Genomic DNA, 25,913 nt, shown 5'->3' on the forward strand with positions numbered 1-25,913 from the left:
AGGGGAGGGGCAGAGACAGAGGGAGACACAGAATCCGAAGCGGGCTCCAGGCTCCGAGCTGTCAGTGCAGAGCCCGACGTGGGGCTCGAACCCACGAACAGGGAGATCATGACCCGAGCCAAAATCGAATGCTTAACCAACTGAGCCACCCAGGAGCCCCGAAAGTGGGGCTCTAAATGACAGCCCGCTGCCTCCCCTGAGGACGGATGGACTGTTGTTTGGGCCTGGGGCCACCGTTGCAAGTAAACAGCAGCCAAGCAGTTTCCCTGTCCAACAGCCAAGGGATGGGATTTCCGAACCCAAATGCATGCACTGGTTTTGTCAATGTCCTTGTTAAACTTGACCTTTGAGGATTCCGTCCTCTATTCCTTAAAGAGCCCCTCAGTGTTTAGCACGTACCTTCTTTTAGACACAGAAATTCCCCTTCTTAGAAACAGACTACCAAGGGTCCAGAGACGGTGAATGATGCCCGATGCAGCACAGCATGTCAAGGACAAAGAGGGGGACCACCAGATACCACGGGCCTCACAGTGGGAGGGCACAGCACCACCGACAAGGAATCCTTGCCAAAAAAGTTGAACTTGAAGCTGATCAAATATCTAGACCAGGGGTTCTCAACCACAGGCAATTCTGTCCCCCCAGAACACTTGGCAACATCTGGATGCATTTTGAACGGTCATGACTGGGGGGTGGGGGGTGCGTGGGATGCTCTTGGCCTCTAGTGATGTCAGGTCAGGAATACCTGTCAATATTCTGCAGTGCACAGGATGGCCCCCAGAGCAGAGACTGATCCAGCCCCAAATATCCCAAGCATCATGGTGGAGAAACACTGTGCTAGACCCAACAACTCCCAATGGACAGGAAATGCCAGGGACAGAGGAACACGTTATGAGACACTGTCTCCAGATCGGGAAAATACTACAGGACAAGCAACTTCCTTTCTTCAGTAAATACACACGAGATGGGGAAAAAAAGAGAAGCAAGAGGTTCCTACAGATGAAAGGATTCCCATGAGACACATCGACGGTCGAAATGTGTGGGTCTCCTCTAAAAACGGATTTTGTCCGAATTCTAGAAACAGGGGAAAGACCACCTTTTTGACAAGGCGAGTCCCTGGGGATTGAGCCTCTGCCCAGATTCCTGATGACACTGCGGGGGTCACTGTCACTTTTTGGCTGTGATGGCGGTGCTGAGCTTACAGGCTTTTTTTTCTTTTCTTATTGCATTCACGTATACCTAAAATTGACCATCTGAAGGACTTTTAAGTGCACAGCTCGGTAGTATTAAGTACATTCACACTGGGAGCCAGCCATCACCATCCACCGGAACTCCTTTCGTCTTGGAGAACCGAGACTCTGTAGACGCTGGGTCCCCACCCCCTCCGGCGGCCCCGTTTGCTTCCATGTTTCAGCCGTTGTAAATAGCGCTGCTGTGAACCTTTGTGTGCAAATATCTCTTCGAGACCCTGCTTTCACGCCTTTTGTCTTAGAAACAGCCCTCACCAGACACAAAAAGCCACACAGTATCTGATCCCATTTACAAGAAAGGTCCAGGACAGGCAAATCCATAAAGATAGAGAGCAAATTAGTGGCTACCCCAGGCACGGGGGTGGGGGAACAGGGCTGGGGAGTGACTGCTGATACCGGGTTTTCCTTCAGGCATGATGGAAATGTTCTGGAATTAGAGGTGATGGTTACACAACATGGTGAATGTACTAAGGGTCACTAACTGTCCGCTTTAAAAATGGTTTATTTCGGGGCGCCTGGGTGGCTCAGTCGGTTGGACGTCCGACTTCGGCTCAGGTCATGATCTCGCGGTCTGTGAGTTCGAGCCCCGCGTCGGGCTCTGTGCTGACAGCTCAGAGCCTGGAGCCTGTTTCCGATTCTGTGTCTCCCTCTCTCTCTGACCTTCCCCCGTTCATGCTCTGTCTGTCTCTGTCTCAAAAATGAATAAATGTTAAAAAAAATTTAAAAAAAAACAACGAATTTTGCCTCAAAAGCAAAACAGTCCTCATCTTTCAGAGGTTTTCCAGAAACATCTATGTAGGAAACACACTGCTCTCTGGGGGTTGTTTCACAATGATGCCGAAGGAGGGATGTGGGTGGGGCTAGAGGGGGCAGGATGGGGTGTTTGAAGGCCCCTGGGGCCAGTGACAGGTGCAAAAGAGAAAATCCTCCTCGGATTTCCTTTGGTTAGTGAAATCAGGTACTGATGTACGTCTTTCCCCAAAGCAAAGCACTGTCACTCGAACTTTCAGAAAGCGGTGGGGGGTGATCTGTATTCACAACTCTCAATAATCAAGTGGGTCAAACAGACCCGCTTGCACTTCAAGACTTGGTTTAACAACGTTCCTCAAGGGCCGCCCGCAAGGAAAAACGGAAAATCCTCAAAAGGAGAGCAAATCAGTCATTGCCCCCCCCCCCCAAAGACCCCCAAGATGCCAACCCAGAGCCCCCACCCTGCCTAGCTGTGTGACCTGGGCAGCTGGCCTAACCTCTCTGGGCCCCACCCATCCAAGGTGAGGTGGGCACCTGCCAACTTGCCAGTCCCTGGACACATCCCATTCTCTCTTCTCCTCACCCCTTCTTCCTGGAGGCAGGTGATAGCACCTGTATTTCTATCCTCATCAGGACACTGAAATCCGCAGCCTGGTTTCCTCTCACCATGGAGGGGAGAAGAGAGGAAGGACCAGGTCCTAGCGCCCCCCCCTCCTCATTTTCTACAGGACTGTGGATGTTCTCACCCCACCTGAGCCCCACACCTTGTGGCCTTAACCAGCGCAGGGCGGTGACTGCACCCACAGGCCTCATTTCCTGCAGCCACCAGCAGGGAAGGCTGCTGGGGCCCAGGGCGGCGCGTTAAACTCAGGCAGCCTGGCCCCAATTTCCAGATGCGTTACACGCCTCAATTTCCCCACCTGCAAAATGGCCTCTGCGATGCCTCTGCCCACTCTCAAGCAGTCCTAAGATTCCATGGCGTTTCCGTGTCGAAGTAAGGTTAGCCTGGGGCTGACACGGAGCACGTGCCCAAGAAGCACGTGCCACCTTCCTGTCCCCCTCCGGGGCCCTGGAGAACAGGGGGTCGGGGGAGTGGCTGCCCTACAGCGGAGGACCTGCGGGTGGAGGGCGGGGCAGCGCGCGGGAGGGGCGGGGCCTGACCGTGCAGTTGTACTTGACGCAGTCATCCCAGAAGCGGCTGGCTGAGAACTTCTTGCGGAGGACCACCGTTAGCCCGTAGAGGAGACACTGCCCCACGCCCATGATGTTGCCTGCAGAGGGCAGGCTCGGTGAGGGGTCCCCAGTCCCGGCCCCACCCCCGCCCGGCCTGCCCACAGTACCTGCCGTGTGGTACAGGGGCAGGCAGTCATAGAGCACGTCTGCCACCTGCATGCTGTAGGCGTAGTGGCCGAAGGCTGCGATGCGGTAGTACCTGCGGGGGGGTGGGGGCAGGGAGTGCAGGGGCTGGGGCTTATGTCCTCCAAGGTATAGGAGTGGGGGGAATCTGTGGCGGGGGAGGGGACACAGCAGGGACCCAGGCAGAGCCAGCCCAGCTCACAGCGGGGGGGGGGGGGGGGGGGGGTCTGGTTTAGGATTTGAGACCCCTCCCGCGGACGGAGCCGCAGTGTCCTGAGATGGGCCGTGCGTCTTCCCCGGGGGTGAAGACAGAAATGTCCCCAAGATCCCAACAAGAGCGGAGGGAAGGGGTCGGCCGTAGAGGCGACCGGGAGTCACTCTCCAAAGCTGGGGTGATGCCCCACGGGCCCCCCTCACCTGCTGTGCACTACAATGGCGGCCTTGGGCAGCCCCGTGGTCCCCGACGTGTAGATGTAGAAGAGTCTATCTGCAGGAGACGCATGTGTTGGGGTCCGAGGAGGAGGGGGTGGGGGGCGGGGGGCACTGGCAGCGGAAGGCGGGTGTCCCGTGCTAGCCTCACCATCCATTCCCTTGTCAGGGGGCTGTGCCAGGGGGGCGGTGGAGGCCTCCTTCAGCAACGGGTCCAGGAGTCGGGCGTCCGGCAGGATGCCCTCAGGCCCCAGTTCTCCAGAGCAGAACTTGAGCAGACTCTTCCCCAGCTGTCCACTCACCTCGGCCACCGCTGCAGCCCAGAACAGACGTCACGGTCAAGGGCGGCCTGGGATGTACACGCCATCTCGCCGCTCCCCGCCCCCCGGAAGGCCCCAGGCGCCCCCCCCCCCCCTCAGGATGCCAGCTGCGCCCGGCCTCACCTGCTGCCAGCTCCCCTCCGAAGATGAGGGCCTTGGCACCCGAGGTGCCCAGGCAGAAGGCCAGGGGCTCCCGCCGCAGGTTCACATTGAGCAGCGCGGCTTCCACGCCCGCCTTGGCCAGGCCCAGCCACAGCCCCACGAACTCGGGCCGGCCCTCCAGGAGGATGGCCACCACGTCACCTGGAGTGAAGCCGAGCCGGCAGAAGAGGTTGGCCACGGCATTGGAGTAGGCGTCCAGCTGCGCAAAGGTCCAGCACACGCCGCTGCCCGCGTCCACCAGCGCCAGGCGATCAGGCTGCCTCTGTGCCACCACCTGGAAGATCCGTGGGATGGTGTGGCGGGCACGCTGGTGCCGCCGCAGCTCCAGGCGCACGCGGATCAGCACAGAGAGGCCGCTGGGAGGGGGAAGGGAGGAGAGGCGTCACTGGGTGCCCCGCCCGGCCTCCAGGAGACCTCTCCAAGCCTCAGCATCTCCATCTGGAGAAAGCAGAGGGAAAGGTCCCTGCACCTCCGAGGACGGCGAGGCTTCGATAAGGACGCTTTGGTTGCTGGGTCTCTCGGGGGACAGAGAGCGTGAGAAGGGCTGTTGACCAAGTACCGCAGACCGTCCTTGTTTCTCTCTTCTGGGACGTCCGGAGCCTCCCGCAGTCCCCACGAGCACCTGCAGCCTGGACTCCTCATGCTCCACCCACCCGAGCCTGGGGTCCTCGTCATCTCCTCCAGGAAGCCTTCCGGGGCTCGGCCCCTGCACTGCGCCCACTGCTCCCCCATCAAAGCGTAGAGTCCCCCAAACGGGGCCAGGCTGGGGCAGACACCGGCTGGGCTCAGGGAATGCTCTCTTGTTCACCTTGGGAAACCTCCCCATCCTCTGTGCTCCCCCACCAAAGCCCCCGTGCGGAGCCACTCGGTCATGGGTCTGTTTCCCCCACCCCTGGGTCGTGAGCCCCCCGGGGAAGTCACATCTGCACTGGCCGCATGCCCGGTACGTACTAGGTCCATACACAGAGGCCGGACTGTGTTCGTGTCTCCCAACCTGGAACTCGAGGTAGCGGCCAACACAGAGGCAGATTCTTCCACTCACCTCCCAAATGATGAGCACCTATTGGGTGCCAGGTCCACGATGGGCGAGACAGACCCAGCGGTAACCCAGACCTAACCCTTCCCCCCCTCCATCTTTCTTCCGCTCCTTCTCCTTTTCCTACCCCTTGCTCACTCACTCCAGCCACAGGGCCCTTCTTGCTGTTTTCCTGAAGACACCACCTGGCATGCTCCCACCCCAGGGCCTTTGCATGGGCTATGCCCCCTGCCTGGACCAAGACAGATCAAGGCCCCACTCTCCTGGAGCGCAGTGAGCCTGCCACAAGCAATCCCACAGGACAGTCTTGGAGGGAGAGAGAGGCGTCTGGAGCTCCCGGGCCGGGCCTGAACCCCACCGCCCACGAGAGCAGCCAGCCTGAGCCTGGCAAGATCTTCGGTGAGAGGAGAGGCCACCACACGTGAGCACGGTCTCAGGGCAAGGCCGCACTGAGAAGAGGCGCAGGCATAGGGACAGCGGTGAGGAGGCTGCTCCCCAACCGGTTCCCTCTGGGTGCCCACCCTGTTACTCTCAGGGTGACGACGGCCTCCATGTAGATGAACACCCCTAATCGGAGAGCCCTGCTCATCGAAGCCCCTGTTCCCGCCGCAGGTTAACATCGAGCAGTGCGGCTTCCACGCCCGCCTTGGCCAGGCCCAGCCACAGCCCCGCGAACTCAGGCCGGCACTCCAGGAGGATGGCCACCACGTCACCAGGGGAGGTAACCAGGGGAAGCGACACCTGCATCTGATCAGGAGCCTGGCACATAGTAGGTGCTCCGTAAACAGAGGTTGAAGGACTGCTTTCAAGCCCCTGACCCTGGAGCCCAGCATCCCGCCCCTCCCTGGCGACCAGTGCAGAGGCCCAGATTTCTTCAGGGCCCCAGACCTGAGCACCTACTTTGCACAGGCGAAGCTGATCAGGATCAGGTATGAGAAGTCCGATCGGTGGAGGAAGGGGACGGGGGCTGGGGTGGCCAGGGATACTGATGGCAAAGGGGCAGGAGTCATCTTGTGGGAGATGGGAACGTTCTCCAGGACCTTTGCCCGTGCGGTTCCCATTGTTGAAACATTCTGCCCCAGAGCCCCCACCCCCACCCCCACCCCCACCCCCATCAGGGTTCCTACACATCCTTTACCTCTCAGCTCCAATGTCCCCCGCCTGGAGAGGTCTCCCAGCCCTGCCCAGCATGGATCACTATATAGCTGTTTGAAAACACGCTTGCAAATTCTTTGACAGTCGTCCCTTCAAAAGGCAGGTCAGGTCCTATTTTCCCCACCCCTCAGGAGTGGGCAGACTCAGGGACTCGCTTCTAATGAAGAGAATGGGGCAATAGTCATGCTGTGTGATTTCTGAGACTGGGGCTCAGAGACAGCACCTCTCCTCCAGGCACGCAGATGTTCTCACACTCTTTCTGGACGCTGGACCTCGGAACCCAGCGCTGAGTTGTAAGGAAAGGAAGCCAAGACCACATGGAGAGGCCACGTATAGGGGTTCTAACAACATGTCTGAGTGAACAGAGCTTTGGGTAATTCTGGCCCTGGATCCTGAATCTTCCACCTGAGGCTCCAGACACAGCAGAGCAGATAAGATGGTGACATCTTGGTGACATCTGAATTCCTGACCCACAGAAGTCACAGGAAAGGATACTGATCATTGTCTTAAGCCTCTAGGTTCTGGGGTAATTTGTTACACAGCCATGGAACTGACGGGTAACTGATACACTCCCAGGCCCTGTTTCACTCCTTCTGAGCGGTCATCACAATCTAAACCCGTCATCTTCCTTTACCGATTTCCTGAACTTTTTGTTAATTTCTACGAGAGCGAGCACCCAGTTTGTCTGTCTGTTGTGTCCAGGGTTACGGTTCGGGACGAAGCACAGGACCTGGAGCGTAAGGACGATGCTGATATATCCTGTGGGCGGACTCAAATGCAGCCCCGCCTCTTTTGCCTGCGCACAACTGTACTTGTTTGAAGAGCATCCCCCAAAATTCGTGTCCACCGGAAACCTCAGACCGTGACCTTCTTTGGAAGTAGGGTGTTTGCAGATGTAATTAAGGGAAGTATGAGATGAGGTCATCCTGGCTCCCCAGTGGGACCTAAATCCAATGACAGGTGTCTTTTTTTTTCAATGCCTAAAAACAATTTTTTTTAAATGTTTATTTACTTTTTGAGAGAGGCAGAGACAGAGCGTGAGTGGGGGAGGGGCAGAGAGAGAGGGAGAGGGAGAAACAGGATCCCACGCAGGCTCTAGGCTCTGAGCTATCAGCACAGAGCCCGAGATCGTGACCTGAGCTGAAGCCGGACCCTCAACCGACTGAGCCACCCAGGCACCCCTTGGTTCTTGCAGTTTGTGGGTTCAAGCCCCGTGGCTCCAGCTTCGAGCCTGGAGCCTGCTTCGGCTCCGGTGTCTTCCTCTCTCTCTGCCCCTCCCCTACTCACGCTCTCTCGCGCCCTCTCTCTCTCCCTCAAAAAGCAAATAGTTTTTTTTAATTTTAATAAATAAATAAATAATAAAGTTTATTTATTTTGAGAGAGACAGAGACAGCGCGAGCAGGGGAGGGACAGAGGGAGGGAGAATCCCAAGCAGGCTCCATACTGTCAGCACAGAGCCCGACGTGGGGCTCAAACCCACGAAACTGTGAGATCGGGACCTGAGCCGAAACCAAGAGTTGGATGCTCAACCAACTGAGCCACCCAGGCGCCCCCAGGTGTCTTTTTAAGAGAGAACACACAAACACAGGGGAGGAGACATGGGGAGACAGAGGCAGAGACTGGAGTGACCTGGTCACAAGGCGTGCGATACCTGGAGCCCTCAGAACCGCAGCCCAGAGGGAGGAAAAAGCGGCCTGGAGTTCATGGCCTTAGTTCAAATCCTGTTCCACCGCCTACCAGTGGGGCCTGGGCGGACGCTGCCCTCTCTGCAGGCCTCAGTTTCCTTACTTGGAATATCAGGAGACTGAATCCAACAACCTCCAAGGTGTTCTCCATCCGGCTCAACAAAGTGCCAGTCCTGCCACTGCCTTATTTACAAGCAGGAAATGGGGCCCAGAGCAGCAATTCTCAGCCTAGTGGGTGTGAAGTGTGTTAAGTGCCCAACCAAGAAGAAGGGCTGAACCGGAAGGGATCCATTGTTACTCTGCCCAGAGAGAGCCCGCCTCTGGGCTTTGTAAGTATTCTTCTACCTAAGTGCTCTTCCTTTCCCCAGGTCATGGCAAGACTGGCCCCTCTCATCTGCCCACTTGTGCGGGGTGCCCTAACCACCCTGGTTCAAGGAGTCCCTCGCTATCCCCGCCTCGCCCCTACATGTTCGATCCTTCTGGTCACTGTCTGATGTTTCATCATTTCCTTCTCGGTTATTCTTTTCCCTCACTAGGCTGTGGGCTCCAGAGGACGGGAGAAGTATCTGGCACGTTCACAGCAGGTCACAGTGAACATGGTGTCCCCTCAAGCCCAGATGGGGTATGGCTCCCAGGAGGTCCTTGGGGATGGATGGAACAAATGACAGTGGCCAGAATCTGACCATCTCACCAGCCCGGCCTGGCCCCCACCAGCACACAACGGGACCCGTGCCCTAATCAGCTCTTCGTGGTTTCCTGGGTCTGCTCTGGGCCAGGCCCCACTCCCTGCATAATGGGGTGAATGGTGGTCCTCAAAAGATAGACCCAATTCCTGGCCCCCAGAACATGTGGAAAAAGGGTCTTTGCAGGGTCTTTGCGCGGGATACTCCTCTGCTCAGTGTTCAAAGCCCTGGAAATCTGGCTCTGTCTGCTGACCCCCTTGGCTCCTTGAACTCCAACACTGCCCAGCCCATACACCTCCCTGCAACACATCAGCCCCTTTCCCACGATCCCTGCACCATGGGACATGGCAGTCCCATGTTCCCTTTCCTCTACCCAGAGAAGCTGTCACTGGCATGTGATGGCTGGAACCACAGCAGGCAGCATGAGAGTATGAGGGTACCCGGCTGGAGATGCCAAGCCTTTGCAGCAAGTATGGCAGAGCATAAAGACCGAAGGAACCTGGGTCAATGACAACATGCTGCACTGGGAACTGACCAACCTCAAGCCATCTCGTGTCAAAACTCCACGTTACATGTGGTTGTAACTGTTCTTTACTGCCAATGCCACTCCTAGTTGAGATTCGCGCTACTCGCAGCCAAAAACCTCCTTCGAGAGTTTAGCTCCCTGGAGGGGCTGATCCACTCGTGCACCATACCTCCACGGAGCACCACCGCGTGCTGGACATCACGACAGGGACAGGGACACCCAGGTGACTCAAGTAGGCGTGATCACTGTCCAAATGGGGTTTACAGTCTAAGGAGGGGAAGGGAACTAATAACCGAGGAAAAAGCGAAGAAAAGCGATGATAGTTTGTTTTTACTGTTTTGTTATTTGTTTTTGAGAGAGAGCAGGGGGGAGGGGCAGAGAGAGAGGATCCCAAGCGGACTTCGCGCTGTCAGCACAGAGCCCGACGCAGGGCTCAAACTCACGAACCGTGAGATTTTGACCGGAGCGGAAATCAAGAGTGGACACTCAACCAACTGAGCCTCCCAAGTGCCCCAATCCAATGATAGTTTTATGCTAAGTTTCCTAAAAAGGAAACAGGATGATGTGATCAAAAGCTTTATCCACAGGAAGGGTGGGGGTGGGGGGGGGGGACCACTTTGAGGAAGCGACATTTGTGCTACATTTTAAAGAATGGGAAGGAGGGGCGCCTGGATGACTCATTCAGTTGGGCCTCTTGGTTTTGGCTCAGGGCATGATCTCACGGTTCGTGGGTTCTAGCCCCGTGTCAGGCTCTGCGCTGACGTCGCGAAGATTGCTTGGGATTCTCTCTCTCTGCCCTTCCCCTGTGTGCTCTCTCTTTCAAAATAAATAAATAAACTTTAAACAATTAAAAAATGATAAAAATAAAGAACGGGAAGGAGCCAGCAGTGGGTAAAGCGCGGCCGGTAGGGGGAAAGCATTCCAGGTGGAGGGTACCGTGAGTGCAAAGGCCTGGAGGTGGGAAGGACAAGGCCAGCAGGCTAGAGAGGAGTGACCAAAGCAGAGAGTGGGAGGAGACTGCACGGCAACAGGACTTTCTCCATGGTTCTGGATCGTTCCACTAATTAGAAGATCGATCTTGGCAGGTTAAAGTCACCTCGGGGAAATGATACTGTTATTCATTTGTAGCTTCCAATGAGCAGAAGACGGAAAAGAGCCCAAACGATCTGTAGTCTAGGAGGGGTTCGATGCTCAACGGCCGATCCTTACAACGGGAGGCTGTGGGGCCCCGATGCAGGTGGATGAGGAAGGAGCCACAAGGTGAGAAAAGTCACGGGTGATTTCACGCAAAGGCAGCAGGCAGGTCAAACACCCAGACACTGACTGATCATTGAATTTCCCTGTTTCCCCCCAAAATAGCCAGTAAAGAGATTTTTTTTTCTTTTCATTAATTTTTTGAGAGAGAGAGAGGGCACAAGTGAGCGAGGGACAGACAGAGAGGGAGAGTCCCATGAGGGGTAGAGAGAGGGGGAGACAGGGGGAGAGAGAGGGAGAGAGAAGGGGGGCTCAAACTCAAACCGTGAGATCATGACCTGAGCCAAAGTCAGATGCCTAACCGACTGAGCCAACCGGGTGCCCCAGTCAAGGGATGTTTTAAAAGTGTGAACACAAAGACTAGGAAAATGGGAAAGGCAGGGGTCCTTGGAGGTGGGAGAAAGCCGAATCCTGGACTCCAGCGTGAAATGGGTAGAAATCTGTCTGGGAAGCAAGCCCCTACATAAAATCAGTCACAGGGATGTAACGTACAACAGGGGAACTGTAGTCAATAAGACAGATCTTCCTGGACTTACAGTGGGGTTACACCCCAAAAAACGCAACGTAAGTTGAAAATACCATAAGTCAAAAATGCATTTAATACATCTAACCCAATAAACATTATAGCTGAGCCTGGCCTACCTTAAACGTGCTCAAAACACTTACATTAGCTCACAGTTGGGCAAAATAATCGAACACAAAGCCTATTTTCTCAAAAAATATTTTTTCTGATGTTATTTATTTTTGAAGGAGAGAGACACACAGAGGGAGGGAGGGGCAGAGGGAGAGAGGGAGGCACAGAATCCGAAGCAGGCTCCAGGCTCCGAGCTGTCAGCACAGAGCCCGACGTGGGGCTCGAACTCTCGAACCGCGAGATCATGACCTGAGCCGAAGTCGGACGCTTACCCAACTGAGCCACCCAGGAGCCCCTACAAAGCTTATTTAATAAAGTGTTGAATATCTCACATAATTAACTGAATACCATACTGAAAGTGAAAAACAGAAGGGCTGAATGGGTACAGAATGCCTGTACGGGTCGTTTACCCTCGTGATCGTGCGGCTGACTGGGAGCGGCGGCTCACTGCTGGTGGCCAGGATCAGGACAGAGTCTCACACTGCCTGTCAGGAGTCTGGGAAAAAGATCCAAATTCCACATTCAACGTACAGCTTCTACCGAATGCACATCACGTTTGCATCATCGTTAAGTCAAAAAATTGTAAGTCAAACCACTGGAAGCCAGGGAGTGTCTGTACCGTAATCCATGATGAGCCCCCAACCTTCGTCTCCTCTGCATGGTTTCCCGCAAAGCACCCTTGGCCGGGTGACCCCATCATGAAGCTCGCAGTTGAAAGACACCCCCCCCCCCATATGCCCATGCCGAGAGCTTCTAACCAGATTTACAACTAAGGATTATCGGACCCCTGGGGATTTCCTCTACTAGGGATGACGGAAACTAAAGGAAACAAAGGGGCGCCTGAGTGGCTCAGTTGGTTGAGTGATTGATTTTGGCTCAGGCCATGATCCCGTGGTTCATGGGTTCGAGCCCCACGTCGGGCTCTGTGCTGACAGCTCAGAGCCTGGAGCCTGCTTCGGATTCTGTGTCTCCCTCCTCTCTCTGCCCCTCCCCTGCTTGTGCTCCGTCTCTCTCTCTCTCTCTCTCGAAAATAAATAAATAAATGTTAAAAAGATTTCAAAAAAATAAAATAAACAAAAAAGAAAATTTTTGAGGAAATAGAGATTGTGCAAAGAGAAAACAAAACTAATAAAGTCAATGAAACTAATAAAACTAATGAAAACTAATAAAGTCTTACATCTGGGAGATGTAAGAAAACATGCATGCATGAAACGAGAATGAGATGCTATTTAAAAAGCTTTCAGGGGCGCCTGGGTGGCTCAGTCAGTTAAGTGTCCGACTTCAGCTCAGGTCATGATCTCACGGTCCGGGAGTTCGAGCCCCGCATCGGGCTCTGTGATGACAGCTCAGAGCCTGGAGCCTATTACAGATTCTGTGTCTCCCCTCTCTCTACCCGCCCCCTGTTCACTCTCTGTGTCTCTCTGTCTCTCAATAAGAAATAAACATTAAAAAAAATTATTAAAAAAAAAAAAAGCTTTAGGGAATGAAAAAAAAATCCTGGAAAATTGCAATGTGAGGGCACCACAGAATGCACAGCACACAGAGTAAACCCTAAGGGAAAAAAAGAGCTTTAGTTAATAAAAACGTATCAAAAGGTTTCTATAGTTTTCAGGGTATACATTTTTCATCTCTTTGCTCAGGTTTATTCCTAGGTATTTTATGGGTTTTGGTGCAATTGTAAAGGGGATCAGTTCCTTGATTTCTCTTTCTGCTGCTTCCTTATTGGTGTCTAGAAATGCAACGGATTTCTGTGCACTGATTTATATCCTGTGACTTTGCAAATTCACGTGTCAGTTCTAGCAGTGTTTTGGTGGAGTCTTTGGGTTTTCCCCATAGAGTACTCCTTGCTGATTTGGATACATTTTATTTCTTTGTGTTGTCTGACTGCTGAAGCTAGGGCTTCCAACACTATGTTGAACAACACTGGGGAGAGTGGACCCCCTTGTCGTGTTCCTGACCTTAGGCGGAAAGCTCTCAGTTTTCTGCCATCGAGCATGACATTAGCTGTGAGTCTTTCATATATGGCCTTTAATAATCTTGAGGTATGATCCTTCTATCCCTACTTTCTTGAGGGTGTTTTATCAAGAAAGGATGCTGTATTTTGTCAAATGCTTTCTCTGCATCTATAGAGAGGATCATATGGTTCTTATCTTCTCTTTTACTAATGTGATGTATCATATTGATTGATTTGCAGATATTGAACCACCCTTGCAGCCCAGGAATAAATCCCACTTGATCATGGTGAATAATTCTTTCAATGTATTTTTGGATCCGGTTGGCTAGTATCTTGTTGAGAATACACTGAAAACTATAGAAAGCTTACAAAAGAAATTGAAGAATTCACGGAAAAACATTCCATGCTCGTGGATTGTAACAACAAATATTGTTAAAATGTCAATACAATCCAAAACATATGCAATGCAAACCCTATCACAATAACACCAACATTCTTCACAGAGCTAGAGTAAACAACCCTAAAATTTGTATGGAGCCAGAAAGACTCTGAATAGCCAAAACAATCCTGAAAAAGAAAATCAAGGCTGGAGGCATCACAATTCAGGACTTCAAGCTGTATTACAAAGCTGTAATCATCAAGACAGTATGGTCCTGGGACAAAAACAGACACCTAGATCAATGGAACAGAACAGAGAACCCAGAAATGGACCCACAAACGTATGGCCAACTAATCTTTGACGAAGCAGGACAGAATATCCAATGGAAAAAAGACAGTCTCTTCAGCAAATGGTGTTGGGGAAAAAGACAGCAACATGCAGAACAATGAACCTGGACCACTTTCTTACACCATAACACAAAAATAAACTCAAAATGGATGAAAGACTAAACATAAGATAGGAAACTATCAAAATCCTAGAGGCGAAAGCAGGCAAAGACCTCTTTGACCTCGGCCGCAGCAACTTCTTACTTGACATGTCTCCAGAGGCAAGGGAACCAAAAGCAAAAATGAGCTATTGGGCCCTCATTAAGATAAAAATCCTCTGCACAGCGAAGGAAACAATCAGCAAAACTAAAAGTCAACAGACGGAATGGGAGAAGATATTTGCAAAAGACATTATCAGATAAAGGGTTAGTGTCCAAAATCTACAAAGAATTTATCAAACTCAACACCCAAAAAACAAATAACCCAGTGAAGAAATGGGCAAAAAACATGAATAGACACTTTTCCAAAGAAGACACCAGATGGCTAACAGACGCATGAAAAAATGTTCAACATCACCCATCATCAGGGAAATACAAATCAAAACCACAATGAGATACCACCTCACACCTGTCAGAATGGCTCACATTAACAACTCAGGCAACAACAGGTGTTGGTGAGGCTGCAGAGAAAGAGGATCTCTTTTGCACTGTCGGTGGGAATGCAAGCTGGTACAGCCACTCTGGAAAACAGTATGGAGGTTCCTCAAAAAATTACAAATAGAACTATCCTATGACCCAGCAATTGCACTACTAGATATTTATCCAAAGGATACAGGAGTGCAGATTCAAAGGGGCACATGCACCCCAATGTTTATAGCAGCACTATTCACAATAGCCAAATCATGGAAAGAGCCCAAATGTCCATCAACTGATGAATAGATAAAGAAGATGTGGGGTGTGTGTGTGTGTGTGTGTATATATATATATATATATATATGTTTATATGTGTACGTATATATACGTACACATATAAACGTATATATATAAACATACGTAATATGTTTTTATATATATAAACATATACATATCTTTATATATGTAAATATATATAAATATATATGTATATATATATATATACATACACACACATGGAATATTACTTGGTGATCAAAAAGAATGAAATCTTGCCATTTGCAATAACGTGGATGGAACTAGAGGGTATTATGCTAAGCGAAATAAGTCAGCCAGAGAAAGACAAATATCATATGATTTCACTCATATGTGGAATTTAAGATACAAAACAGATGAACATCAGAAAATGGAAGCAAAAATAATACAAAAACAGAGAGGGAGACAAACAGTAAGAGAACAAACTGAGGGTTGTTGGTGGGGTGGTGGGTGAGGGGATTGGCTAAATGGACGAGGGGTGGGGCGCCTGCGTGGCGCAGTCGGTTAAGCGTCCGACTTCAGCCGGGTCACGATCTCGCGGTCCGTGAGTTCGAGCCCCGCGTCGGACTCTGGGCTGATGGCTCAGAGCCTGGAGCCTGCTTCCGATTCTGTGTCTTCCTCTCTCTCTGCCCCTCCCGCATGCATGCTCTGTCTCTCTCTGTCTCAAAAATAAATAAACGTTAAAAAAAAAATTAAAATAAATAAATAAATAAATGGACGAGGGGCATTAAGGAGGACACTTGATAAGATGTACACTGGGTGTTATATGTAAGTGATGAATCACTGAATTCTATTCCTGAAACCATTATTACACTGTATATTAACTACCTTGGATTTAAATTTTTAAAAATAAGTAAGTAAAAATAAAAATGTATCAATATTGGTTCATCAATTGTAACAGGTATACTACACTAACACGAGATCTTTTCTTTTTTCTTAACGTTTATTTATTTTTGAGACAGAGAGAGACAGAGCATGAATGGGGGAGGGTCAGAGAGAGGGAGACACAGAATCTGAAACAGGCTCCAGGCTCTGAGCTGTCAGCACAGAGCCAGACGCGGGGCTCGAACTCACAGACCTCGAGATCATGACCTGAGCCGAAGTCGGCCACTTAACCGACTGAGCCACCCAGGCGCCCCACACAAGATCTTAATAATAGGGAAACTGTGGGGAATGGGAAGGGGATATATGGGAACTCTACGTACTCTGTGATCAATTTTTCTGTAAACTTAAAACTGATAATAAAAAAATGAAGTCTATAAAAAATTAAAAATAAAGTCTATGAATTTAAACAAATAATGATCATAATAAAAAATTTTAAACTTGTAGGCATAAGTCAAATATTAACAGAAAGATTAGAAGGTGTATTTGAAGAACTATCATAGAAAGTAGGATAAAAAGATGGAGATGGAAAATTAAAAAAAAAAAAAAGAAAGAAAGAAAGAAAAGAAAATTAGAGAACCAACCCAGAATATCCAACATAATATTTATTCAACAAATAATTATCAAGCCAAATGCTGCTCCAGGTACTAAATAACAGGTGTTCCAAGAAGAACAAAAGAAATAAAGGTGAGTAAATTATCAGTACCATTTAAGAAAACTTCCTTGCCATGAAGCTAAACAACAGACCATACAATGGATGGAAATAGCTCACCATCTTGAAAAGATCCCACAAACTTCCAGAAAGAAAAACAGATCACTATAAAAGATCAGGAATTAGGAGAGTTTCAGACTTCTCAACAATAATTATGTGAGAAGAAATGCCTTCAATACTGAAGGAAAATTATTTCCAACCTAGAAGTTTAAACCGAGACCATCAATCAAGTGTGAGGGTGTTAATAAAAATGTTTTCATACATAAAGGGTCTCAAAAAATTACCTTCTCAACCACATGTCTCCCAAAGCTAATAAGAAGGTGCTCCAACAAATCAAAGGAGTAAACCAAAGAAGAAAACCACCAGGGACCCAGGAAACAGTGCATCTAACCCAAGACAGACGTAATGCCAATCCTTAGGAAAGTGGCTAGAATCAAGATTGGAATGACAGCTATTCACCAGGTGCAAAGAGTCAGTAGCCCAGCCTGGACAAATTGGAGGCTAGAAGAGAGACTTCTCCAAAAAAGGGGACACTGAAAGCCCATCTTACGCTATAAAAGTCATGAGAGAAGACAGGCACAACTGTCATTTGAAGTATAGATGAATGCAAAGAAAACTAACAAATACAAAGGCAAGTAATAACCCCCCCCAAAAAAACACATAAAGGTTGTTAAGAAATAAAAAATGATCATAGTATACTAGTGGCTCAACTAAGAACACTGTTACCATCAAAACAATGTAAATATTGATTACTTACCTGGCCAAATTATGAGTCAATCCTTGTTACTCACAGATTTCTTAACTGCAAATTTGCCTGCTCACTAAAATTTCTTTGTATCCCCAAAAATCAATATTCATATTTCTTTCACAACCATTTGAGGACACACACAGAGTGGCAAAAAAAACAAAAAAACAAAAAAACAACGTGCTGCCAGTGTGCACATTCCCAGGTTAGTTCAACAAGACAGCACTCTGCCTTTTTGTTTCAGCTCATATTGTAAATAAGCATCCTTTTGGAAGTCTATTCAGTGCCACATTTTTTTTTTTTTTTGCATTTTTGTCCTTTCTTTGGTGATTTTGAAGCTTAAAATGGCTCCCAGGAATAATGCTAAAGCGCTATCTAGTGTTCCTAAGTGCAAGAAGGCTGAGATGTGCCTTACTTAGATAAGTTTTGCTCAGGCATGAGTTATAATGCTGTTGGCCATCAGTTCACTGGTAATGAATCAGGAATATACATATATATACGTATATATATATACGTATATGTATACGTATACATATACATATATACATATATACATATATATATACGTATATGTATACGTATATATATACGTATATATCACGTATACGTGAATATACGTATATATATATACGTATATATATACGTGATATATATATATATATATATCACGTATATATATCTCTTTTTAATGTTTGTTTATTTTTGAGAGAGAGACAGAGTGCGAGTGGGGGAGGGGCAGAGAGAGAGGGAAACACAGAATCTGAAGCAGGCTGCAGACTCCGAGCTGTCAGCACAGAGCCCGATGTGGGGCTCAAACCTGTGAACCGCGAGATAGGGACCTGAGTCGAAGTCGGTCACTTAACCAACTGAGCCACCGAAGAGACCCAAGAATATATATATATATGTATTTTTTTAATGTTTTACTTATTTTTGAGAGAGAGATGTAGAGTGTGAGTGGGGGAGGGGCAGAAAGAGACAGACACACACAGAATCTGAAGCAGGTTCCAGGCTCTGAGCTGTCAGCACAGAGCCTGACGCGGGGCTCGAACCCACAAACTGTGAGATCATGACCTGAGCCGAAGTCGGCCGCTCAACCGACTGAGCCACCCCGGCGCCCCAAGAATATATATTTTTAAAAAAGGAATATAGGGGTGCCTGACTGGCTCAGTCAGTAGCACATGTGACTCTTGATCTCAGGATCATGAGTTCAAGCCCCATGTTGGGCCCAGAGCTTACTTCAAAGCAAACAAAAAGAGATGGGCATTGAGGAGAGCACTTACTGGGATCAGCACTAGGTGTTGTATGGAAGCCACTAAATTATATTAAAAAAATAAAAAATAAATAAATAAAAAGAACTTCTATAAAATGAGGTGTCTTTAAATAGAATAAACATAAAACAAGATCATGTATTGATTGGTTGATAAAAATGTCGTGACAGGAGGTTTGCAGAAACCTAACCCAGTATTTCCTCTGGGAATGACAGCTCAGTATTTGTTGATTCAATGTTTGCAGTGGCTTTATGAGGTAGAGGGCTGAGAATCTTTCATCTGGAAGCTTGCATGACTTTCATAAAAGTAAAAATTACAAGTAAAAATGGAAAGAAAGTGCCAGTTAAGAAATATGACAGAGAATGTGCGGCCACCTGTGGGCACGGACGGCAGGAAGGTCTGTGCAGATTCTGTAACTATATCTTGGGAAAGAGACAGAAGACGCCCTCCCTGGTCAGATCCTGATATCCCACCTGTTGGGTAATAAGTAGACTAGCTGAGGTGAGCAGCCTCGGCATTTATTGCGCACCTACTATGTGCCAGGCGCTGTGCGAACTTTATGGCCACCCTCTGAAGCTGTGTCCTAAAATTCCCATGTGACAGATGACGGGATGAGGCGGGTGCTCAGAGAGGTGCATTAACATGCCCGAGGCCACACAGCAAGTCAGGGCAGAAGCCCAGAACCAGGACCCCCACCAGGGTCCCTCTGCTCCTCCTGAGGCCTAACAAAGCATTAATAAAGCATTCACCACATATGCCCATGCTGCACACAAGAGGTGTTCGATTCATGCTTCTTGAGGGAGAGACATTACATAAGGACTGTTTTTACAGATAAAGGAACTGGGACTCAGAGGGCAACTTTCCATGGGCCAGCAAGGGGCAGAGCTGAGGTCCACCCTGGCTCTGGCCATCAAGCTCCCAACCATCCGCTTACACAGCCACCAAGCCCCCCCTCCCCCCACCAGCCGACAGCAACCAGCACCAACGCATCTGAGTACCGACCGGGTACCCAGCTCTCCTCTAAGAGCTTCCCGTGAGTGAACTTGACAGAGCACCCCAAGAACCCCAGAAGCTGGTATTATTTTTATAGCCATGGGGAAAGGACCTTCAGCAAGGCTGGGAACCACAGGAAGCAGCCCCTGCAAGGAGGGCCCCCCCCCCCACCCCGTCCACCGGTGATACTGCAAGAAACAGGAATTGAGGCTGTAGCCGGTCACGATCAGGTTACATGAGCATTCGGGACGGGCCCAGCTCTCACCGCCTGTCCCGTCCTGCCCTCGCCCCCATCCTTTCCGGAGTACACCCACGTGGGCAGACAGGAGACTCCAGTGCTCAGCTCCAGCCACATGCCTGGGCTGCCCCGGCCTGGCAGCAGCCCAAGCCACCCCCACCCTGGGGACAAAGAAGCCACTGTGCGCCTCTGGGCCCTTCCTGAATGAGACTTCTTCTCATCCTTCTGTTCCTTCTGCCCCCTCATGTTTTCACCCTGAGCTCCAGGACACCCGGGCAGAAAGAAACCAACAAGAATAAATGTGATCAGATTTCACGCCGCGAATACAGGATACAGAACGAGGTGGGAGAGCTGGAGTCGGGTGCTTACATGTTTTCTGAACCCGGGTCGAAAGGCAGCTCCCCCACCACAGCACAGGGGTTAAGAACATGAACTCCAGTGCCCTGCCCTCCTTGCCTGTGCATTCCCGGGTAAGGGACCTCGTCTCTCCGTGCCTGTAAATGGGGTTAGTAGGCATCTCTTTTTTTTTTTTTTTTTTTTAAGGTTGTATTTATTTATTTTGAGACAGTGAGAGAATGTGAGCAGGAGAGGGGCAGAGAGACAGAGACAGAGAATCCCCAGCAGGATCCGCACTGTCAGCACACAGCCCAGACACGGGGCTCAAACCCATGAACCATGAGATCACGACCTGAGCGGAGATCAAGAGTCGGACATTTAGGGGCACCTGGGTGGCTCAGTCAGTTGAACATCTGGCTCTTGGTTTGGGTTCAGGTCATGATCTCACCGTTTCGTGGGTTTGGGCACCACCCTGGGCTCCATGCTGACGGTGCGAAACCTGCTGGGGATTCTCTGTCTCTCGTCTCTCTCTCTCTGCCCCTCCCCGACTCATGCTATCTCTGTCCCTCTCAAAATCAATCAATAAATTTAAAAAAAAAAAAAAAAAAGAGTTGGACACTTAACCGACTGAGCCACCCAGGCGCCCCCTTTTTTAAGTTAATTATCTATTTTTGAGAGAGAGAGAAAGAAAGAGCGCAAAGGTGGGAGGGGCAGAGGGGGAGGTGGAGAGAGAGAATACCAAGCAGGCTCTAAGTTGTCAATACAGAGCCCGACGTGGGGCTCGATCCCACGAACTGCGAGATCATGACCTGAGCAGAAACCAAGAGTCGGAAACTCAACCTTCTGAGCCACCCAGGCGCCCTTCCTTCTTTATAGGACTGTGAGAACACAAGGCCTGGTCCACGGAAAGGGCCACACAAGCCGTGTTAGTTAGCTATTGCTGTGTGACAAATTGCCTCCAAAATTACCAGCTGGAAACATTTGTTATCACACATTTTCTGAAGGTCAGGAAGCCAGGAATAGCTTAGCTGTGTGGTTCGAGTGTCTTATGAGGCTGCAATCAAGGTATTGGCTGGCGCTGAGGTCATCTCAAGGTTTCACTGGGAGAGAGTCTACTTCCAAGTTCACTCACGTGGGCCTCTCCCCAGGACTGCCTTGCATAACAGCAGCCAGCTTTTTCCAGAGGGAATGATCTGAGAGAGCACCACAGTCATGCACATTATAAACCTCGGAGGTAACAGCCCATTTCTTTTGCTGTATTCTGTTCATTAGAAGCAAGTCTCTAGATCCAGCCCGCTCTCAAAGCAGGGGGGATCATCGGAGAATGTGAAGACCAGGAAGTTGGGCCATCTCGGAGGCTGCCTCCGAGTAGACCCAGCTCCTGCCCCATCCCCAGGGGGGACAGCCGGGCACAGACACTCTGGCTCAATGAGGCAGAGCTGGGGCCTGTGCGAGCCCAAGGGGGTAGGGAAAGGCGTGCCAGCCAGCAAACATATCTTGTGCTCCTGCGATGTGCCACCCCATGTGGAGGCCAGGGCCACAGTGACACTAAGACCAACACAGCCTCCATTGTGTCCCCACAGGGCCCGCCGTCTAGTGGGGGGAAAGAGACTCAAGAATGAAAAGGCAATAAACCAGACACACAAGATCATTACAAACGATGAATGTCGCTAGCGGTTACAAGTCAAGCTTTAGAGCCACACTGCCTGGGTTCAAATCCTGTCCCCACTACTCCCCCCGACCTGGGCGAGCGACCAAACCTTGCTGTGCCTCAGTTGGCTCGTCCGTGAGGTGGGGACAAGAGAGTACCCACACCATAGAGTTGTTGGGAGGGCTTCAAGAAGTCATGTTTAGCATGGTGCCTGGCATGGAGCGGGCACTCAGCAAACATTGGCCATCCTGCCAAGGAGCAACAAGATTGGAGAGTGTACAGAGACACAGGGTCAGGAGAGGGCTCTCTAAGATGACATTTAAGCCATGGCACGATGACAGTGAATAGCAAGGAAGAGTGATCCAGGCAGAGGGAGCAGCAAGTACAAAGGCCCTGGGGCCGAGCATGTTTAGGAACAGCAAGGCCAGTGTAGCTGGAAGAGTGACAAAGGAAAGGAGAAGACGTTGTGGACACAGTCAGGAACCTCAGGTGGTGTCGATTCTAAGGGCAACAAGGAACCGTGGGAAGGGGTTGAGTAGGAAAATTCTGCAAAGGGTCCCGAGGGAGGCAACATCATAAGGCATCACCAGGCAAGAGGCGGTCCAGCGTGTGCCAGGCAGAGGGAACATCCTGAGCCTGACAAGGCAAGTTGATATGAGGGCCAGATGACACGATAGAGGTGGGGAGTGGCGAGTGGGCAGATCCCAGGATAGGTCACAGTGTCCAGCTGGAGGTTGAGTCTTTTTCCTGCAGAGGATGGGGGTCGTGGAGGGTAGGCGAACAGAGTGCATGCTCAGATGTGCATGTCAGAAAGACCAAGGCAGAGGCAGGGACCAGCGCATGGAGAGGAAAGGACGGGTGCTGGAAGGTTCAGAACCAGTCAACTGGCAGGAACTTTCCCCAGCTGCACACCATCCCTGCTGCTCACAGAGCCTGTTTCTTCACCCTTAATGGGTCAGTCCCCCCACCTCCCTGAAAGGATCAGCCTCGCAGCCACAGCAGGTGCTCAGGTATTCCCATGTGGGGACTGTTACCAAGATTTGCTCGGATGGGAATCCCCCACGACACCTATTCCCCCCCACCCAGGAAGACCCCCCCCCCAACAGCTTCTTCAAGCAAGCCCCTCAGAGACACCCCAGAGACCTTCTTCCAGGGATACCTGTCTAGGACACCAAAATCCCCTCGGGTGAGATCACAGTCTCCAGAGATTCCCCAAACAAGTCTTGAAATACACAGCAACCTCTCCACAAACCCCGAACCCCCCAAATCCTGCACAGACTCCAAACTCTCAAAGAGCGCCCCTGCCACAGAGAAACCGGTAAATTGTCCTGTGGAGACACACAGCCTTCAGGAACCCTAAAAGTCCCTTACAGGTACCCCAAAAGGCCCCTTCATCCATCACACCCGAGAAAGCCCTAAGTAAACCCAAAGTGTCTTGGCAGCCCCCAGAGACCACTGGGTCACCACTGTGGGACCCTAGGGACCTACCAGAATCCCTGAAGAGCCCCAAGAGGCCTGTCACAGTCACCAAGTCTCCACAGAGACCCCCAAATACCCAGGGCCTCCCAATCAGCCTCAGCTCTCTGGAACCCCAACCAGCTTCCCCAAAGATCTCCAAGTTACCTTCCAGTCCCCTGAAGTCTCCAGAGCAGCCCCTAGAAGCCTGAAACCTACTCATCTCCCTCCAGAGACCCTCAAACTGTCCCCTGCAGCTCCCCTCAGTGACCCCCTACCCGGCACGCTTTCAGGTCCCGGCCCCGCCCCTAACCCCGCCCTCACCTAAGCCTCGCCCCCAGTATCCAAAACCCCTCTCCCCAAGCCCTTAGGACCCCCCCAACGCCGCCGCTGCAACCTCCACCTCTGACCACCCCCAGGACGCGCAGCCGGCGGGGGACCAGGCCCCGAATGCACTCACAAGAGGTCCCGCCTCGCGGTCTTGCAGACGATACGCAGGAAACGCCAGCCGCCGCCGCCCACGTACACGCCGAGCGCCGCCGCTGTGCTCCAGGTCCACGGAAGCCCCAGCAGCCACAGCAGCACCAGCGAGACCACGGAAGCCGAACCTGCACCCGGAGCCCGCATCCTGGGGAGGTGGAGAGCGCTGAGGCCGCGGGCCGCTGGGGCCCCGCCCCACAGCCAACCGGGCCCCGCCCCCCGGCCCCGGCTCCACCTCTTCGGGGAGCCCAGGCCACCGCCTTCGGGTTGGGCCCCGCCCTCCTGCCTAGAATTGGCCGAGTTCCGGACAGGCTCCGCCCCTGGGTCAGGGCCCCGCCCCCATCCCATGTTGGATACAGGCTTCCTGGTTCCTAACCCTCCTCAGGCTTCTTTGCCAATCATTATTACAGGCCACGCCCTCAGACGCAGCTCTTCCCCTCCGTCAGTCACTATCAAGCCCTGCCCCACTTCTTGACCTAGAGGCTGGACTCTGAACCCAAGCTCCACCCTCACGACCTGGCTCCAAGCAAGGGCTCCACCTCTTCCCTACCACGGACCCAGTCCCTTCCCCGTAACTTGACCAGCTCTTCCCCATGCCTTGACCTAGCCGTTGTCTTCAGTTACAGGATCTTCCCCGTTCCCAAGCCTGTCCAGCCAACAGGTCCTGAGCTTTCCCCCGAAGACCCGCTTCTACCCTTCCTCCGCCACCCATTGGCCCCGCCCCCAGTTAACGATCTGGTCCCGCCCACAAATGTATATCACGCCCATTCCACGCTAGGCCCCTCCCCTAGCCCCAGGCTTCGCCCGCCCCCTATCCCAGGCACAGGTTCCACCCCGGGCCACTGGCTCCTCCCTCGAGCTTTACCCCAATCGTCACCCTCCGGGCCCCACACTGGCCCACCTAGCGCCCTAGGCCCCTCCCCACCTGCCAGCCCAGGCCCGCCCCAAGGCCCTCTTCCGACTTGTCAAGCGCCGGAGCTCCTCAGCCCCTTAGCCAAGGCCCGCCTCTTTCCGGAGGCCACGACCATAGAGAGAGGCCCCGGGCCAGAGAGACGACGGCCAACGAGACCCCGGGGCTAGAACGGCCCAGAGACGGGCGCAGCTGTCTTCAAGACAACCAAACTGCCCTCCCTCCGCCCGCCCCCGCGCGGCGTTTAGAGAGCACGTGCTCCCACAGCCTAGGGGCGTGGCTTCGGGTTGAGCTTTAGATGGCACACGGATTCCTACCCCCGGGCACCAGAAAATCCCAGTTCACACTCAGGGCCTGTGTGTACTGGATTCTTGCCCCAGTTTGTCCTATATCCAAGTACCATAGCCTCTTGGGTCTTAAATACACATTCCGGGGACCCGAAGAGTCCTAAACTCACAACCTAGGACCCTCAGAAGGTTCTAAACCCCATCTGTCTTAATGATCCATTTCAAGGACCCAACTAATACCAAACCTATATCGCAAAATCTCGTCAGTTAAATCTCTTTAACACCCCAAGAGCCCAGGGAGGGCAAAATCCACACACCAGGGTCCCCACACCCTCCCGTACCCAAGGTCCTAAATGCCCACCCAGAGACCCAAAAGACCTCCTCCTGATCAGGCACAGGCTAGCGCCCGCCTGACTGCCCACCACCCTGGTACCTGGCTGACCTGGAGCGGCTCACAGACCCTCAGTCTTGGCCGGTTCCCCGTGGGTTCCCAGAAGCTCAGGCGGGGACGATGAGGCCAAGACAGAGAACTCCAAACCTAGCCCGAGAAGGTGGGTCCTCCAGACCCTCTGTTTCTGCAGACTCCTGGGCCCTGCTCTGCCTGCGCTATGCCCATGTAGGCCACTGCCTTGGATCCCTCCCTCCAAGCTCCCCCTCCTCTGCCCCCCTGCCCACCCCACCCCTGCTTGTTTTCTGCCTTGCTTTGGCCGACCTTCCCAGCGCTCTCCTTGGGAGGCGGCCAGGGCCGGCTTCCAGCGCCATTTGGAGGACAGGGCTGGGCAGGCTCCCACCCCTCCCACGTGCTACCACTGGTGCCTGCGGCTGCCCAGGGTGGGTGGAATGGGGGGCAAGGAGGCAGATCGGGAGGACAGGCCCAGAGCCAGCCACTGGTCTGCTACTTCCTTGGGCAGGGATCGGCAGTCAGCAGTGACCGGTAACTACAGCTGCACTCTTATCCTGCCAGGTAGCACTATTGTGATCACCCCATTTTACAGGCCAAGAAACTGAGGACTGGAGCTGTCACACTAGCTAGAGTTGGGAGTCATTCATTCATTCACAAACGTGGGCTGGAGGCTTGGGCTTCCTCCTCTCCCTCTTCCTCCCCTTTTCTCC

General features: G+C 51.8%; 1 protein-coding gene and 1 long non-coding RNA gene across 6 annotated transcripts in view; both read right to left on the reverse strand.

Moving 5' to 3' along the window:
• The window catches only part of SLC27A1 (solute carrier family 27 member 1), a 33,101-nt gene extending 7,654 nt beyond the window's left edge, over positions 1 to 25,447 (reverse strand). For 2 of the 5 annotated variants that reach the window (XM_058727514.1, XM_058727513.1), the window contains exons 1-7: positions 25,243 to 25,446; positions 23,584 to 23,751; positions 4,226 to 4,620; positions 3,934 to 4,095; positions 3,771 to 3,840; positions 3,338 to 3,429; positions 3,159 to 3,268 (exon numbers count right to left, since the gene is read on the reverse strand). In XM_058727514.1, coding sequence (XP_058583497.1) covers positions 3,159 to 3,268; positions 3,338 to 3,429; positions 3,771 to 3,840; positions 3,934 to 4,095; positions 4,226 to 4,620; positions 23,584 to 23,750 — 996 coding nt within the window. In that variant the 5' untranslated portion in view covers position 23,751; positions 25,243 to 25,446. Of the gene's footprint in view, positions 1 to 3,158; positions 3,269 to 3,337; positions 3,430 to 3,770; positions 3,841 to 3,933; positions 4,096 to 4,225; positions 4,621 to 23,583; positions 23,752 to 24,200; positions 24,223 to 25,242 lie in introns of those variants that run through there. The other 3 variants (XM_058727515.1, XM_058727511.1, XM_058727512.1) reach the window with 3 other exon arrangements.
• On the reverse strand, positions 9,698 to 14,853 carry LOC131510412 (uncharacterized). Its single transcript, XR_009261041.1, has 2 exons — positions 12,415 to 14,853; positions 9,698 to 12,380 (listed from the first exon to the last, which is right to left on the reverse strand). It is a non-coding gene; the product is annotated as an uncharacterized LOC131510412 (long non-coding RNA).
• Positions 25,448 to 25,913: the final 466 nt, after the last annotated feature.

Source organism: Neofelis nebulosa, chromosome 4 (genome assembly GCF_028018385.1).
Source record: "Neofelis nebulosa isolate mNeoNeb1 chromosome 4, mNeoNeb1.pri, whole genome shotgun sequence".
Classification (NCBI taxonomy): Eukaryota; Metazoa; Chordata; class Mammalia; order Carnivora; family Felidae; genus Neofelis; species Neofelis nebulosa.